We start from the raw sequence: 16,351 nt of genomic DNA, 5'->3' as shown, positions 1-16,351 counted from the left end.
ATGGGATACAGTCATTATGTCCTTCCTAGATCTTTCATCTGGTGTCAATGAAAAGGACTGTGACATCCTCCTGGACAGGCTTTGGAGACAGGAAATGGGAGGAGCTTTATTATTGTGGTTCTACCTCTATGCCCGGTTCCAGTCCATGTGGGTAGAAGAGGGGCCGAATCTTGACCCCTGCAATTTGAGGTGCCTCAGGGCTCAAGGCTTTCGATACTGATTGTTAACATCTTCCTGAAACTGCTAGGAGAAGCCATCCATACAAAGATACCCAATTATGTACAGGACCTAACATTTCATTTAGTGACCATTTGAAGTTAGACAGCACCGAAAAGGTGACTTATGACATTCCACACTTACTGCCATTGCAGCATCCCCATGGTCACGTGATCAAAGTAGGGACGCTTGGTAATTGACTTACAGTGTCCTGGGGTCATGTGACCACCTTTTGTGACTTGAGCTGGCCCACAAACTGGGGGTCCTCCTGCACTCACAGCTCTTGCTTGAGGAGGCCATGGCTGAGGAGGCCCTTTGCACAGATTCATCTGGTGCACCAATTTTTCCCTTTCCCGGACCGGGAGGCCTTGCACAGTGGATCACTCATTCCTTGGTCTCCTTCTGTTTGGATTACTACCCTGGGTCTCCCAGAAGCTTCAACTGGTCCAGAACGCAACAGCCCACACAGTAATGGGAGAACCTAGATTGCCCGGGTAACACGTTTGTTGTCTGAGCTACACTGGATTCTTTCCTTTAAAGTGCAATTGAAGATCCTGGTCATCACATTTAGTTATTTCTTTATTCTAACAATAGCATTTAGAATTATACACCACCCACAGTGCTTTAAAGCACTCTCGATTTACAATGTCAGAATATTGTCCCAAATATGGCTCCTCATTTTACCAATCTCAGAAGGTTGGAAGATTGAGTCAACCTCGAGCCCTGTCTGGACGGAACTCCAGGCTGTGGGCAGAGTCAGCCAGAAATATTGCATTCTATCCACTGAGCCACAAGAGCACCTGTCACTATTGTCCCACCTTTATTATTCTTGCACCCACCTGTCCTACCAGGTCAGATAGGCTGCGCACCCTCCTAGCCCCTTCCTTTAAATATTGCCATGTGATAGGAGCTAGGAAGTGAGCCTTTTGTGTTGCAGATTATTCCCCCTGAAGTTCAGCAGGCCTTTATCCTCCTAGTCTTCGGTAAAATAAGGAAGATCTAGCTGTCCCCCTAAGCACTGGGATAAGAAGAGATGTCCACACATTTATTTATTTATAGGGTTTGTATGCCGCCCACTCTCGAGAGACTCAGGAAGCTTGATTTGGTATCTCATTTTTCTTTATATGTATTTGTTTTTAATACAGTTTTTAAGTTAATTATTCATTGGGAGATGGTTAGTCTTTGTTATAACATGGATGGCTACATAAATATTTTAAATCAATGAGAAGAAAAAGAGATGAATCCCAAAAACTGCCCCCCTTTGGCTGTCCTTATGCAAGTTGCTTGAGACACTCTACACATTTAATTATCAAATTTACTTGCTGCTAATTCTGCAGTCAACTTCTCCAAATTAATTCCTTTCAAGGAGAATGATTACCAGTTTGGAGAAGGAATAGCACCAAGCATGAATGTAATTAGTAAGGCCAGAAGGCCCGGTTGAACAAAAGGAAGAATCACCTTTTTGCAATTCCCATACGATCCATAGGCCATCAACATTGATAGAAGTATGCTACATTGCAGGACAAGTACATGTTAAATGTCGAGGTTTTGCATTTTGCAATATATGGTGTTTATTGGGTTTTGTATTAAGGTTTTATTGCTGTAAATCATACAGAGTCACCATTAGTTGGGTTGCCATATACATTTTCATGCTAAGCAAAAATACAGAACAGAATAAAAGGGTTGGAAGGGATCTTGGAGGTCTTCTATTCCAACCCCCTGCTCAGGCAGGGGACCCTATACTATTGTGGCATACATACTCATACATTACATGTTTGTATCTCCCTGTATTACATATACAAATTAGTCAAGGCAGCAAATATACCTAACACAGCTCCAAACTCGCTTTCTCTGGCCCAACAATGGCATTTCCCCTTCACTCCGTGAAAGGGAACGATAGCACTGGGCCAAAGAAAGTTTGCTCAGATGATATTAGAGAAAGGAAAGAAGAAAGAGAAAGGAAGCTCAGATGTGATTAGACAATGGAAAGAAAATGGAAGAAGAAAGGAAGACGAGACCAAAGGCTTGTAGGCTAAAACATATGAAGAATGGTTACAAGAATTCAGCATGGCTAGTCTAGGGAAAGACAAGAACCAGTTGTGACATGTTGGGACCAAGGGTACTAAAGGGCTTTGAGGGTCATCAGGTTAAATAGCTTAGGCTAGGTCTCTGAGATAAGTGGCTGGACACCTAAGTGGAAAAATTACTGAGAACCCAGCCCACATAAATAGCCATGGAGAAATCCAGCCAAGTTATCAAGGGAATTCCAAGGATGAGGCTTTGCACACAGCACTAAATCTCCGCCCTTAAGGCTCTTTGCACAGGGCACTGGGATCTGTGCACACGACACCTTGAATTTTGCACCAGGCACTAAGATTCTGCACTCAGTACGTATGGTCCCACTGTTAGGGGATGATAACATGTTACCAGTTATGTTAAAACACCAATCATTATGTTATGCTTAGCTGCACCCCCCCTTTTTGTATACAATAAAGGTAGCATTCTGGCAACAGAAAAATGCTCATTCTACCAAGACCCTCTCGTGTTCATTTTCCTTTCGCCTTCTGATGGTCTTGAATCTCGGCCCGTAGATTGAGACCACCACAGGTTGTGGGATCCTGAGGTCGATCGCCACAAGTGGTGACCCCGACGTGATGGTCAACAAATTGATGCATTTCTGAAGGGTGCGGCTCGAGAGGTACGCCCGAAGAGCGCTCACTCCCCCATCGCTTACTGGAGCTCCAAAATACGTAAGTATGGGGGGAAATCTGACGAAGGACCAGGTAGGTCATGTTAAGGAAATAGGTCGGATAGTTGAGTCTAATAAAATTATTTTACACAAAAAAAATTGTTATCCTAAGCAAAAGGATTTAATTGCCTTGTTAAAATTAATTTGGTCAGAGTGTCCCAGTTATCCACAGACGGGATCCCTGTATCCTTCAGTCTGGATCAAAATAGGGGAGCACCTACATAAAGCGCCCAGAGCCCCTCCCGATGCTTTAATTACTTGGAAGGGTGTAAGTTTGGCTCTGCGACACCATTTTTCCGAGGGAATGGGGGATATTACGGGTTATGAAACATTTACTACGCCACCTAAAAATAAAGATGTCATTGTCCCCCCGACAAAAAAGATAGAAATACAAAATACAGACATTGTCCCTCCCTCAGCCCTGGCAGATTGTTTTCCCATGCAAAATGTGATTATAGGAAAGGGTTCCTTGGAAGAAGGCATAGAGAAGGCAAGAAGGGATCCTACTCTTGCCTCAGAAGATTGGCAGACTTTATCAGCCTTTCCTATTGACTTTGCTGCCAACCCTCGGGTTTATCAAGAATTACCATTTAGTCAACTTAAGGAATTAAAAAATGCCATTGCAACTCATGGCATTACTAGTCAGTATACCAAAGGGCTATTGGATAATGTAAATTATTCCTATGTTCTTACCCCTAATGAATGGAGGTGGTTAGCTAAAACACTTTTAACTTCCACTCAATTTTTATTGTGGAAATCGGCTTTTGAGGAATGCTGTAATGATCAGCACAGAGAAAATGCAGGAAATCCCTTAGAGGAAATTTTTGGAATTGGCAATTTCGCAGAAAGGGCACAACAGTTGAATACACCCAGGCCATCCCTTGTCTTGACAGGGAAAGCAGCAATTAGAGCTTTTGAAATGATAGGAGATTTCGGCGCCCCCACTTCCTCTTCATTTCTGCGAATAAAACAGGGCAATGGAGAACCTTATGATACCTTTATTGAATGTCTAAAAATTGCAGTCGATAGAGATTTTAAAAATAGTGATGCTAATAAAGTATTAATGAGAAAATTGGCCTTTGAAAATGCAAATGAAGATTGTAAAAGAGTTTTAAGCCCGTTAAATTCAGACTCTACCAAAACATTAGTTGATTTTCTAAAAGCAGCGTCAGCTGTCGGCTCACAGAGCTATAACATGGAAACCTTAGCAGTGGCCATAAATTTTACTCAACAAGGGACCCGGTCGAGGGGACCCCGAACCGGAAATTGCTTTAATTGTGGCAAGCCAGGACATTTTAAAAACCAATGTAGGGCACCTGGTGGTGGTGCCAGCAATGTTCAAAGCAACTCCCGCCCTAGTAAACCTTGTCCTAAATGTGGAAAAATGGGACATTGGTCCAGAGAGTGCCGCAGGAATCCCTCACAATTAGGGAATCAGGGAAACTAGATGAGGGGCAGGGCGTCAGCCCCGAATATCAAGACGCCATTTTAAGTAAGCAACTTCCTCAAGCCACGCCCAGAAGTGTCCATCGTCAGCTTAAAAGCTTACGTGAATTGCCCACAGATGATTTAAGAGAACCAAAGGGGATGCGAATGAGACCAGGAGAGGATGTTGATGAGGATGATTTAAAAGCTATCATCCTTACCGTCCAAGAGGATATCGATATGCCTGTAGTAGGAATGCTGTACTACATAAAGCTGGACCTTAGTGTACTGCATTTCCCACCTGCTGCAGCTGTGCTCCTATACCCCGGAGAAGAAATCCTCTTGCATAAACTCATGGCCTCTCCCTACATGTTAAACCCCACAATTCTATCATCCGTAGCTTTGGCTGTGGTCCCCACGGAACCAACATCATTGCAGCAAGGAACAGAGGTGGCCGTTGCAATTCCAATTGTGGTGGATTGTGACCCTTATCAGAAAAATCCGTTAAGGCACGCCACCATTAGTCCCTTTAAGGATCTAATAGAGCCTGATTTGGACTCTATGATGGAACCCGAAGATCAGAACATCTGGTTTACAACAAGAATTACCAGTAAAAGGCCAATGCTTACCATTTTGATCAATGGCCAACCTTTCACTGGACTTTTGGATACAGGTGCAGACATTACAGTCATCGCCTCATCCCAGTGGCCAACTCAGTGGCCGGTTAAAACATCCCCCGCAGTTAGGGGTGTGGGGGGAGTTCAAATGGCACAAGCTAGTGAACGATGGCTCCAAGTAGAAATACCCGATTCTAAGCAAATTGCAAAAATCAGACCGGTGATTCTGCCTTTACACGTGAACTTGTGGGGACGAGACTTAATGTCTCAGATTAGTTCACAGTTACAATTTGAATAAAATGGAATCTTTAATGAAAATGGTGTTAAAAGATGATACCCCGATTTGGCAGGATCAGTGGCCTTTACCTGGAGAAAAGCTCGATGCGTTGCAAAATATTGTGGAAGATCTGTTAAAAAATGGTAAAATTGAACCTTCTAATAGCCCATATAATACCCCTGTTTTTGTAATAAAAAAGAAAAGTGGAAAATGGCGAATGTTACAAGATCTAAGAAAAATTAATGCGGTAATTGTGCCTATGGGACCCCTACAATGTGGATTACCTAACCCAAATTTAATACCTCAGAATTATGATCTAACAATAATAGATTTAAAAGATGCTTTCTTTTCCATTCCTCTGTGCAAGGCCGATAGAAAATTGTTTGCATTCACCATTCCTGTTTATAATCATCATAAACCAGTACAAAGATATCAATGGACTGTTTTACCCCAAGGGATGCTTAATAGCCCAACTATGTGTCAATACTATATCGGCAATATTCTACAACATTTTCGAGAACAGTATCAGGAAATAATCCTATGGATTATCCTAAGAATATCATATGGATGATATTCTTTTGGCCTGTAAAAAGGGGATCGAGATGAGACAAGTGGTAACCAAACTACTAAGATTATTTAATTTAAATGGATTTCAAATATCAGAAGAAAAAATTCAAACCACTTCCCCCTTTGCTTATTTGGGTCACATTATTATGGAAAATGCTTCACAACCGGTGCTTCCAGAATTGACCTTGCCACATACTTGTACACTGGTGGAGTTACAAAAGTACTTGGGTACTCTGAATTGGGTGAGACCTTATATGGGATTAACCACTGTACAATTGCAACCATTATTTGACCTACTAAAAGGAGGGAAACAACCTGGAGATAACATACAAATAGGAGAAAATCAAAAGGAATGTCTAGAATTAATTTCTAGGGCATTAAACCAAAAATGGGTTGACCGATGTGAAGAAGGAGTCCCAATATCTGTGGCAATTTTGGGCACCCCAGTATTACCTACTGGAATACTATTCCAAAAGGAAAAGGATAAGTTGTTAATTTTAGAATGGATTCATTTACCAAATACCCCTAAAAAGACAATTTCCACAAGAGATGAGTTATTGGCACAACTTATTATGAAATTGCGAGATAGATGCATTGCTAGGACAGGAAGAGAACCAGAAAATATATTTACCCCTGTCCCTTTACCATACTGGGAACAATACTTCCAAATGTCAGAGCATTTGCAGATGGCATTAGCTAATTATAATAACGCAATTAAATATCATCTTCCGGCAGACTATAGAATAGCATTAATCCAACAAGTTCCATTTAGATTGAACACCCTGTTTTCAATAAAACCCCTACAGAATGCAATTACAGTTTTTGCAGATGGTACTAAGAAACAGGGAGCGTGTGTCTACAGGAAGAAAGGGAAATGGGTGACTCATGTCACCTCACCACAAGCTTCTGCACAACGCGCAGAACTTGCTGCCTCTATTTTAGCTTTTCAATTATTCTTTGATAAACCATTTAATTTGATTGTTGATTCCTTATATGTATATAATGCTATAGTGCATATTTTTGATTCGTATATCTCCCCCACGGGGAATTTGGCACTTCTTGCTCAATTCATACAGTTAAAACAATTGATTGAAAAAAGAACTGATTTTTATTTTGTTGCACACATTAGGAGTCATCAACCTTTCCCAGGTATGCTTACAGAAGGAAATAACAAGGCTGACGAAGTGGCCAGAAACATATTTCATCTGGCCACTCCCTGGGAAAGTCATGAATTTTTCCATCAGAATGCTAATGCTCTTCGAAAAGAATTTGATCTTACAAGAGCAGAAGCTTCAGCCATAATTCAACAATGCCCCACATGTAGCAAACAAGGTCACAATTTACCGATGGGAGTTAACCCAAGAGGGTTACAAAGAAATGAAATTTGGCAAATGGACGTCACACAGCATCCACCCTTTACACCACGGAAGTACATACATGTCACTGTAGATACATGTTCAGGGTTTATTTTTGCTACTGTACAAAGGGGAGAGACCAATAAACACGTAATTAACCATTGCATACGAAGTTTTGCGGTCCTAGGTACACCTAAGGAGCTGAAAACGGATAATGGGCCTGCTTATGTAAGTTCAAATTTTGCTCAATTTTGTAAAAAATTCTCAGTAACCCATAAATTTGGTATTCCTTATAATTCACAGGGACAAGGAATAGTGGAACGAGCAAATTTGACAATTAAGTTGATGCTTGAAAAACAAAAAGAAGGGGGAAACGGACCCCCCTCATTACCATCTATACAAACTCAATTAGCTAAAACAATATATACAATAAATTTTAAAAATTTGACCGGTTGTCCTAATCCTACTTCAGCTGCAGAAAGGCATTTTAGCCCTGGAGTAGTTTCCTCCCCACCCCCTCTTGTGTTATATAGGATGCCTCCGGATCCTACCTGGAAAGGCCCAGCGGAATTGTTAACGTGGGGACGTGGGTATGCAGCTGTGAAAGGACCCGACGATAAACCCTTGTGGGTTCCAGCCCGAGGAATAAAACCGTTCCACCCCCCTGTGGAAAAATCTGAACAACCCAAGTCAGACGATATCTGATGTGTTGGTTTTGTTCCTGCCCTTGTCAGGCGTGTTGCTGTCAACATTGCATCTTTTGCTGGAAGGAGAAGTGTCAATTGATTTGTCCAATTGCTTGTGATGTGTTTATGATTGACCAACAACTTGAGGCCTTTATTGATCCTCTGCATCTTGTGAGACAATCTACTCTTACGCCTACTCCAACAATAAAATACTCAGAGGATCATCCCTTTTGCCATTTCCATCATCAAAAGAAAAAATGAGGTTGCTTGCAAACCAACATCATGTGTGCGAAAATGGATGTCATTTATACGAGCCTCGTTCACCAAAGGCTTGTGGTCCTCTTTTAAGGGGACCACCTCCGGGACAAATTTGGGGGTTTTGAGGATTGGGCTAAAACAGATATGTCTTGTAAATATTTTGTTTATCATACAATAGGATTAATTATAGGTATGGGGGTTTTGTTTATGATTATGTGGTATTCGCTAAATACGGAAGGATCTAGGATTAAGGATGCAATGTGGTCGTGGCTTCCTAATTTCCAATGGTTGAAGAATTTGGTTGCTATCATATTTGTTGGAGTGATTATATTAATTTGTTGTTGTTGCTGTATACAATGTATACCTGGTTTAATTGCAATGTTTAAATCTATGATGCCTAAACAAAAAATATTTCAAAATATTAATATTGTGCAAAACAAGGATGTTATTAGTCTTGAGATTCCAGAGTGCCCAATGCAAAGTGGTGTGCCACGCCCAGCCTTGGAGCCCAAACAGGTAAAGAAATCGGATGGTCAAAAAAAATGCTCAAAGTCATGACCAACTTGGACATACCCGGATGCCCAATGAAAAAGATCCCTCCTGAATTTGGATCTTTAAACAAAAAGAAAGGAGGAGATGTTGGGACCCAGGGTACTAAAGGGCTTTGAGGGTCATCAGGTTAAATAGCTTAGGCTAGGTCTCTGAGATAAGTGGCTGGACACCTAAGTGGAAAAATTACTGAGAACCCAGCCCACATAAATAGCCATGGAGAAATCCAGCCAAGTTATCAAGGGAATTCCAAGGATGAGGCTTTGCACACAGCACTAAATCTCCGCCCTTAAGGCTCTTTGCACAGGGCACTGGGATCTGTGCACACGACACCTTGAATTTTGCACCAGGCACTAAGATTCTGCACTCAGTACGTATGGTCCCACTGTTAGGGGATGATAACATGTTACCAGTTATGTTAAAACACCAATCATTATGTTATGCTTAGCTGCACCCCCCCTTTTTGTATACAATAAAGGTAGCATTCTGGCAACAGAAAAATGCTCATTCTACCAAGACCCTCTCGTGTTCATTTTCCTTTCGCCTTCTGATGGTCTTGAATCTCGGCCCGTAGATTGAGACCACCACAGGTTGTGGGATCCTGAGGTCGATCGCCACAGTGACATGATAGAAGTCTTCCAATATATGAGAAGCTGTCACAAAAGGTGTGTGTATATGTGTGTGTGACAATTTTCCAAAGCACCAGAAAGCCAGAGAAGAAACTGCGTGCACACTGATCCAGAAGATTCAAACTAGAAATAAAGAGAATTTTAAGACAGTCAGAACAATCAACCAACTGATGGGCCAATCCTGTGACTAGAGCTCTGGAATATGGGACTGGCCAGGCAGCTTGTGGGGGGCTGGAAATCTATGGTGTAGAGGGTGATATGTGCAACTTGCCACTTTGCAAGAGGTGCAATGTGCAAGGAATAATGCAGCACTCGTCGGCTGGAACAAAGTAAAGGTCCCTTTGCGGCAAGGAGGGGGCAGTGGCGCAGGTGGCCCGAAGCAATGAGTGTTGGCAATCCGCAGCTCTTTCATCCCTCTGCTGTGTCTCCCTGTTGGCTGAACCCACTAGTGGTTGGCCTCGCCCTCCCCGCCCAGTCACTCCTCGCCTGGCCTGAGAGGGACGATGGCAGCTCAATATTCCATAGCGGCAGTGAAGAGCCCCTGTAATTGTTTCATCCCTTGCTGGGTCTTGTGGGTGCTTCTTCCAGCCCTTTTTGGTGCTCAGACATTCAAGGAGACGCCGGATTTCCTCTCCGCCCTGAGACACTGGCCCAGCTCAGCCGTTTCTCTCTGCCGTTTCTGTTGGCACCTCCATGGCCCATCCACTGCTCTTGCAGCACCTTGCACAGCGTAGTTAAATCTGGCATGGTTCACAATGGGGGAGATGGCATCTGTTCCTCATGGAGCCCATTACAAAGTGGAACATCAGCTGCAACCAGGTTGGGCGAGTGTCTCGGGGTGGAGAGCAGGTCGTGTGTCTCCCTGAGTGACCAAAGTCCAGCACCAACAAAGATCGAAGAAGCACCAGCAAGACCAAGAGAGTGCCGGAGAATCAGAATGAGAGAGAGAGAGACAGAGAGATAGAAAGAGAGAGAGAGAGAGAGTGATGAGAGAGACAGAGAGAGAGAACTGTTTCCCATAGAAAAGACAACACCGGGAGCCACAAAAACTGGATAGGCATGGCTGGGGGTAGGGTTATGTAACTGGGTGGGAGTGGAGTTGGTGATTCCCACCCAGGTTTTGTGGCTCCTTGTGTTTTGCTTTCTGTGGTAAACGGATCAAATGGCTCTTTTGAGTGTTTAAGGTTGCAGAAAGAGGCGCCAAGATAAGAGCTTGAACGACCCCATCCCATCACTGGGAGTCCAGGCGCTTCAGCGAGCGGCGCACTGGATTTGTTCCGCGGGACTTAAAATTATGAATTTAGTGGTCCATGAGGTCCGAGAAATATGTGACCCCTGCTCTGGTGTGCTTTCAACTCGGAATTCCAATTGAAACCTCTCCCACAATCTGGACACTTATATGGTTTCTCTCCAGTGTGAGTCCTCCGGTGTATCACCAGGGTCGAATTCTGACTGAACATTTTCCCACAATCTTGACACTCATATGGTTTCTCTCCCGTGTGAGTCCTCTGGTGTATCACAAGCTTTGAATTCTGCTGGAAACTTTTCCCACAATCCAGACACTGATACGGCTTTTCTCCAGTGTGAGTTCTCTGGTGTATCATCAGGTTGGAATTCTGACTGAAACATTTCCCACAATCCGGACACTGAAATGGTTTTACTCCTGTGTGAGTTCTCTGGTGTATCACAAGCTTAGAACTCTGCTTGAAACCTTTTCCACAATCACTACATTTATACGGTTTCTCTCCTGTGTGTGTCCTGTGGTGTTCCACCAGGTTGGAATTACAACGGAATCTTTTCCCACAATCTAGGCACTCATACGGTTTTTCTCCTGTGTGAGTCCACTGGTGTTTCACTAGGCAGGAACTCTGAATGAAACATTTCCCACAATCCAGGCATTGATATTGTTTTTCTTCTGTGTGAGTTCTCTGGTGTTTCAACAGGCTGGAATTCAGACAGAAACTTTTCCCACAATCAGGACATTTGTACGGTTTCTCTCCTGTATGTGTCATCTGGTGTTCCGCCAGATGGGAATTTTGACTGAAATGTTTCCCACAAACAGTACATTCAAAGACTTTTTCCCCATTGTGACTCCTCTTGTGTTTCACCAGGCAGGAACTCCGACTGAAACATTTCCCACAATCCAGGCACTGATATGGTTTTTCTCCTGTGTGAGTTCTCTGGTGTATCACAAGGTGGGAACTCCGAATAAAACCTTTCCCACAAACAAGACATTTATATGGTTTCTCTCCTGTGTGTGTCATCTGGTGTCCCACCAGGTGGGAACTTTGACTGAAACTTTTCCCACAATCCAGACATTGAAATGGTTTTACTCCTGTGTGAGTTCTCTGGTGTATCACAAGCTTAGAACTCTGCTTGAAACCTTTTCCACAATCACTACATTTATAGGGTTCCTCTCCTGTGTGCGTCCTATAGTGTTCCACCAGGTTGGAATTCCAACGGAAACTTTTCCCACAATCCAAGCACTTAAATGGTTTTTCTCCACACATGGTAACTTTTTCTTCCTACCGACTTCACGTTGTTCTTTACTTTTCCTTTATTTAAATATTGTCGTCCTTGATTTTTCATTTAATGTGTTTTTTCAGTTCCATGTGCTCTATTTTTTCCAGCTTAAAACTTTGTTCTTGTTATTCATTCCCTCGTCTCTCATCTGCTGAGGAAGAAGAGTTTTTAAACTTTCCGGAGAAATTGGAAAATATTTTGAATGATGGCTTATCTTGCACTTTAACGCTGCTCCTCATTTTCTGTTGTCCAGAGTGCTCTTCTTGGCATCCTCTCTCTCTGTAAGATTAATATAAACGGGTTAGTTTCATTATTGTTTAAAAATGGCTGCAGGACATGTGAAATTAGCAAAAAGAAATCCCCATCCCTTATATTAGTAATGATTAATTTGGCATACAAAGCCTAACAAGATTCAAGTTCAAACAGCGATACCATCATGAAATACTCTTTTACAATCAATCAGTCAATCAATCACAGTAGAGCTGAAAGGGATCTTAGAGGTCTTTTAGTCCAGCTCCCTCCTCAAGCAGATATATGGTATGATATTCCACTTAAATTTTTGACTTGAGTAAATACACTCATGTATGCATGCATATGAGCACAGAATTACACATCTGTGAATGTTTGAATATAGAATAGAATAAGATAGATAAGAATAGAATACTTTCTTGGCCAAGTGTAATTGGACACACAAGGAATTTGTCTTTGGTGTATATGCTCTCAGTGTACATAAGAGAATAAAATACCTTCATCAAGAGAAAATGTAACAACACTTATTGATAGTCAAGATTACTAATAAGCTATCAAATCATGTTAGGAAACAATTAAAAACAATATGAATTGTAAGTTACAAGCAACATGGCTATATAAATAAGTTGGAAGAGACAGATACTAGTAAGGAAGAGAATAATAATAGTAACATAGTCTTAGTAGATAATTTGACAGTGTTGTGGGAATTAATAGTTAAGCAGAGAAACTGTCCTTATGTCTTAGTTGTTCTGGTGTGCAGTGCCCTATAGCATCATTTTGAGGGTAGAAGTTGAAACAATTTATGTCCAGGATGTGAGGGGTCTGTAGATATTTTCACAGCCCTCTTTTTGACTCATGCAGTGTACAGGTCCTCTATGGAAGGTTGGTAGCAATTGCTTTTTTCTGCAGTCGCTCAAATTGTTTGATCTAAATTTAGAAAGGGGGGAGGGGACCCTAATATATGAAAAGGTGCCCAACTCCTATTCAAGATATAAAGCGTCTGTTTTGCCCATTAAACTCCTCGCTTCCCAGGAAAACCAAATAATAAATCACAAGAAATCAAAAGGTAGGTGAAAGCTGGTGTTTAAAATGGGCGTTAGAGAAATATGAAATAAATAGTATTTTTAAATCTCCAAGCAGAAAATCACAGGCAGAAGTTTTAAATCGAGCAGCCCCAGAGGAATAAAATTTGGGGAGGGAAAAATATGCAGCAAAAGCCACCATGTTTCAGCCTCCATGCTTCCGCTGCTTCTACACCGTGGAGGAACCGAAAGGGCCCGACTTCCTCCCGGCTTCTCCTCCGACCTTCCCGCTACTCACCTCCCAGCAGCCGCTTCGACCCTCCAAACGGCACAAGAGGCTCGGCCGACGTGGCTGAGCCGGAAAAGGAAATCTTCTGCCCTTCGCCTCCTCTCCTCCACATCTTCTCTAGCAATCCACTACTCTATCGTTTCAGCCCGTTCTATCAATCTCAGCCTTCCTAGAATAGCTCAGTCGCCGCTGTACCGAGTGTTGCCTCTCTGTAGCGCGCCATCTACCGACACATGGCGAAAGAACATGCTCGTTCTATCCTAAGGCGTTTGAAGATGTTCTCACTCATTCCGTGGTTCCTTATATGCCATCAAGTTCTATTCGATTCCCATGGAGCCCATCAATAGCTTTTCTCCCAGACGATCCATCCCTAAAACGTTTCTTTCAGGTCCCCCAAGAGGACATCCATTGTCCCTGGAGCTGAAGCTTCCTTTGCCAGAGCTGCAACTAAATCAAAGGAAAGTTCCCTTTCAGGGGTGGGTGGGTGGCTAGAAACGACGTGCAAATAGGAAAAGAGAACGTGCAGCTCCCTTGGTTCCAGCCACCTTTTCCTCGGGGGTGGGGGAGTGTGCAAGATAACTGCTGAAAATTTGTCTCTACAAAGTAGCAAACCTGTTAAGACTGTAGCTTGTCTCTTCTGCAATTTTATTTTCTCTTACTTCCCAATTTAGTTATCAAGCTGAGTATTTCTTCTTGGTGCCCCATCCTTACTTACCAATGGATATTCCGGGGCCAATTGGTATTGCAACCAGAGAACCACCCCTATTTCTTTTCCAAGCCCAAGAGAGGACTGGAAGAGTAATTCCCCTCCCTTCTGGACAATTAGCATCCTGGCCGGCTTTATGCCTTCAACAGCAGTTTGTAATGCTTAAGAAAACCATGAGAGATTTTCCTGGCAGAACAGTTCAAGGCATTGCTGCAGATTAAGATCACTTATAAGTTCAGCTGAAGTGGGCAAGGAAAGGTTGGCAGCCTTCGACTTCAACTCACCCTCTACTTACAGCTCTGCCTTTGCCACCCAGAGAAAGGACTGTGCAGGAGGAAAGACATTGGGCCCTTTCAGTCTGGCTTCAGGCCGGGGTAAATCACCAAAATGTCATTGGTTGCAATTCTCATGGACTGTTGTAGGGTTTGAGATAGATGGGATACAGTCATTATGTCCTTCCTAGATCTTTCATCTAGTGTCAATAACAATGACCATGACCTCCTCCTGGACAGGCTTTGGAGACAGGAAATGGGAGGAGCTTTATTACTGTGGTTCAGTTTCAGTTTTGGTTTATTTGTATGCCACCCTTCTCCAGGAGGGACTCAGGGCGGCGAACAACTCAAAGGGGAAAGGGAACATAAACAACAGTACACATAATTAAAATACACGAAAATCACACAGCCATACCAGTCGAGAGGAGAGGGGAACTCATCAACCCCAGGCCTGCCGGCACAGCCAGGTTTTGATGGCTTTCCGGAAGGCCTGGAGAGAGGTGAGGGTCCGGATCTTCGCGGGGAGTTCACTCCAAAGGGCCAGAGCTGCTACAGAGAAGGCCCTCCCCCGGGTAGTAGCCAGATGGCATTGGCTGGTGGACGGAACCCGGAGGAGGCCGACCCTGTGTGATCTGACGGGTCTTTGGGAGGTAATTGGCAGCAGGCGGTCTCTCAAGTACCCAGGTCCAATACCATGAAGGGCTTTATAAGTTACGACTAGCACTTTGAAGTTCTACCTCTATGCCCGGTTCCAGTCCATGTGGGTAGAAGAGGGACCGAATCTTGACCCCTGCAATTTGAGGTGCCTCAGGGCTCAAGGCTTTCGATGCTTGCTTGTTAACATCTACCTGAAACTACTAGGAGAAGCCATCCATACAAAGATACCCAATTATGTATAGGTAGTCTTGGACATTACATTTCATTTACTGACCATTTGAAGTTAGACAGCACTGAAAAGGTGACTTATGACCGTTTTTCACACTTACCACCATTGCAGCATCCCCATGGTCACGTGATCAAAGTAGGGACGCTTGGCAATTGACGTACAGTGTCCTGGGGTCATGTGACCACCTTTTGTGACTTGAGCTGGCCCACAGACTGGGGGTCCTCCTGCACTCACAGCTCTTGCTTGAGGAGGCCATGGCTGAGGAGGCCCTTTGCACAGATTCATCTGGTGTACCAATTATTCCCTTTCCCAGACCGGGAACTTGATTTGGTATCTGGGTTTTGTTTATACATATTTGGTTTTAGTCAATGGTAGGTTTCTACCATTTTGCACCGGTTCAACTGAAGTGGTCGTTTTTGGGTGGCCTGGGTTGCTGGAAACACCAGCGACCCAGGCATGCCATGCCCCCCATACCGGTTCTGTGGGTGGTGCCATATATGCCGCGATCGTGGTTTTTTTGCTTCTACACATGCACAGAACAATTTTGATTGTACTGTGCGTGCACGTGCAGCATGCATCAAGCGCACGGTGTGCCCACGAGCGAACCAGCTGTAGTGACTTGAGGAACCCACCCCTGGTTTTAATAGAGTTTTAAGGCAATTATTGATTGGGAGCCGGCCAGTCTTTGTTATAAGATGGATGGTTACATAAATATTTTAAATAAATCAAATGATCAGGAGAGCGGCGTGCTGACAAGTGGCTGGCCACTGCTGTCCTGACAGCGCTGTTCTGACGTGTCCGGCTGCTGCCGCCGCTTGAAGCAGGATTCTGCTTCTGATTTTGGCTGCATGCAAGGAGAGCAGAAGGAAGAGAATTCTTTCTTTTTCTCCCCCAAACTCTGCCAGAAATGAGTCTTTGTGAGACCCTTCACCAGTGGTGGATTTCAAAATTTTTTAGAACCTCTTCCGTAGGTGTGGCCTGCTTTGTGGGAGTGGCTTGCCAGCCATGTGACTGGGTGGGAGTGGCTTGCCAGCCATGTGACTGGGTAGGCGTGGCCAACTTGTAAAATGTGGTGA

The 16,351-nt window shown here is 43.5% G+C and overlaps 1 protein-coding gene and 1 long non-coding RNA gene across 3 annotated transcripts; one reads left to right on the top strand and one right to left on the bottom strand.

Annotated features, from left to right (window-relative positions):
* The first annotated feature begins 2,225 nt into the window (after window positions 1-2,225).
* On the top strand, window positions 2,226-9,472 carry LOC116504803. Its single transcript, XR_004254845.1, has 2 exons — window positions 2,226-2,839; window positions 9,306-9,472. It is a non-coding gene; the product is annotated as an uncharacterized LOC116504803 (long non-coding RNA).
* LOC116504778 (zinc finger and SCAN domain-containing protein 2-like) lies at window positions 6,941-13,507 on the bottom strand. Of its 2 annotated transcripts, none has more exons than XM_032212006.1 (2): window positions 13,421-13,507; window positions 6,941-12,130 (listed from the first exon to the last, which is right to left on the bottom strand). In XM_032212006.1, the coding sequence occupies exon 2, from the start codon at window positions 11,836-11,838 to the stop codon at window positions 10,621-10,623; it is 1,218 nt and encodes a 405-aa protein (XP_032067897.1). In that variant the 5' UTR covers window positions 11,839-12,130; window positions 13,421-13,507; the 3' UTR covers window positions 6,941-10,620. The 2 variants fall into 2 exon arrangements, with proteins under 2 accessions (XP_032067897.1, XP_032067898.1); XM_032212007.1 differs by lacking the exon at window positions 13,421-13,507 and adding an exon at window positions 13,322-13,408.
* Window positions 13,508-16,351: the final 2,844 nt, after the last annotated feature.

Source organism: Thamnophis elegans, chromosome 2 (genome assembly GCF_009769535.1).
Source record: "Thamnophis elegans isolate rThaEle1 chromosome 2, rThaEle1.pri, whole genome shotgun sequence".
NCBI lineage: Eukaryota > Metazoa > Chordata > Lepidosauria > Squamata > Colubridae > Thamnophis > Thamnophis elegans.
The sequence above is the reverse complement of the archived record's forward strand: the minus strand, read 5'-3'. Positions and strand labels throughout refer to the sequence as shown.

What these genes read in the sequence shown, in the direction of transcription:
- LOC116504778 (XM_032212006.1), bottom strand. Translation starts at nt 11,838, where the DNA reads ATGTGTGGAGAAAAACCATTTAAGTGCTTGGATTGTGGGAAAAGTTTC.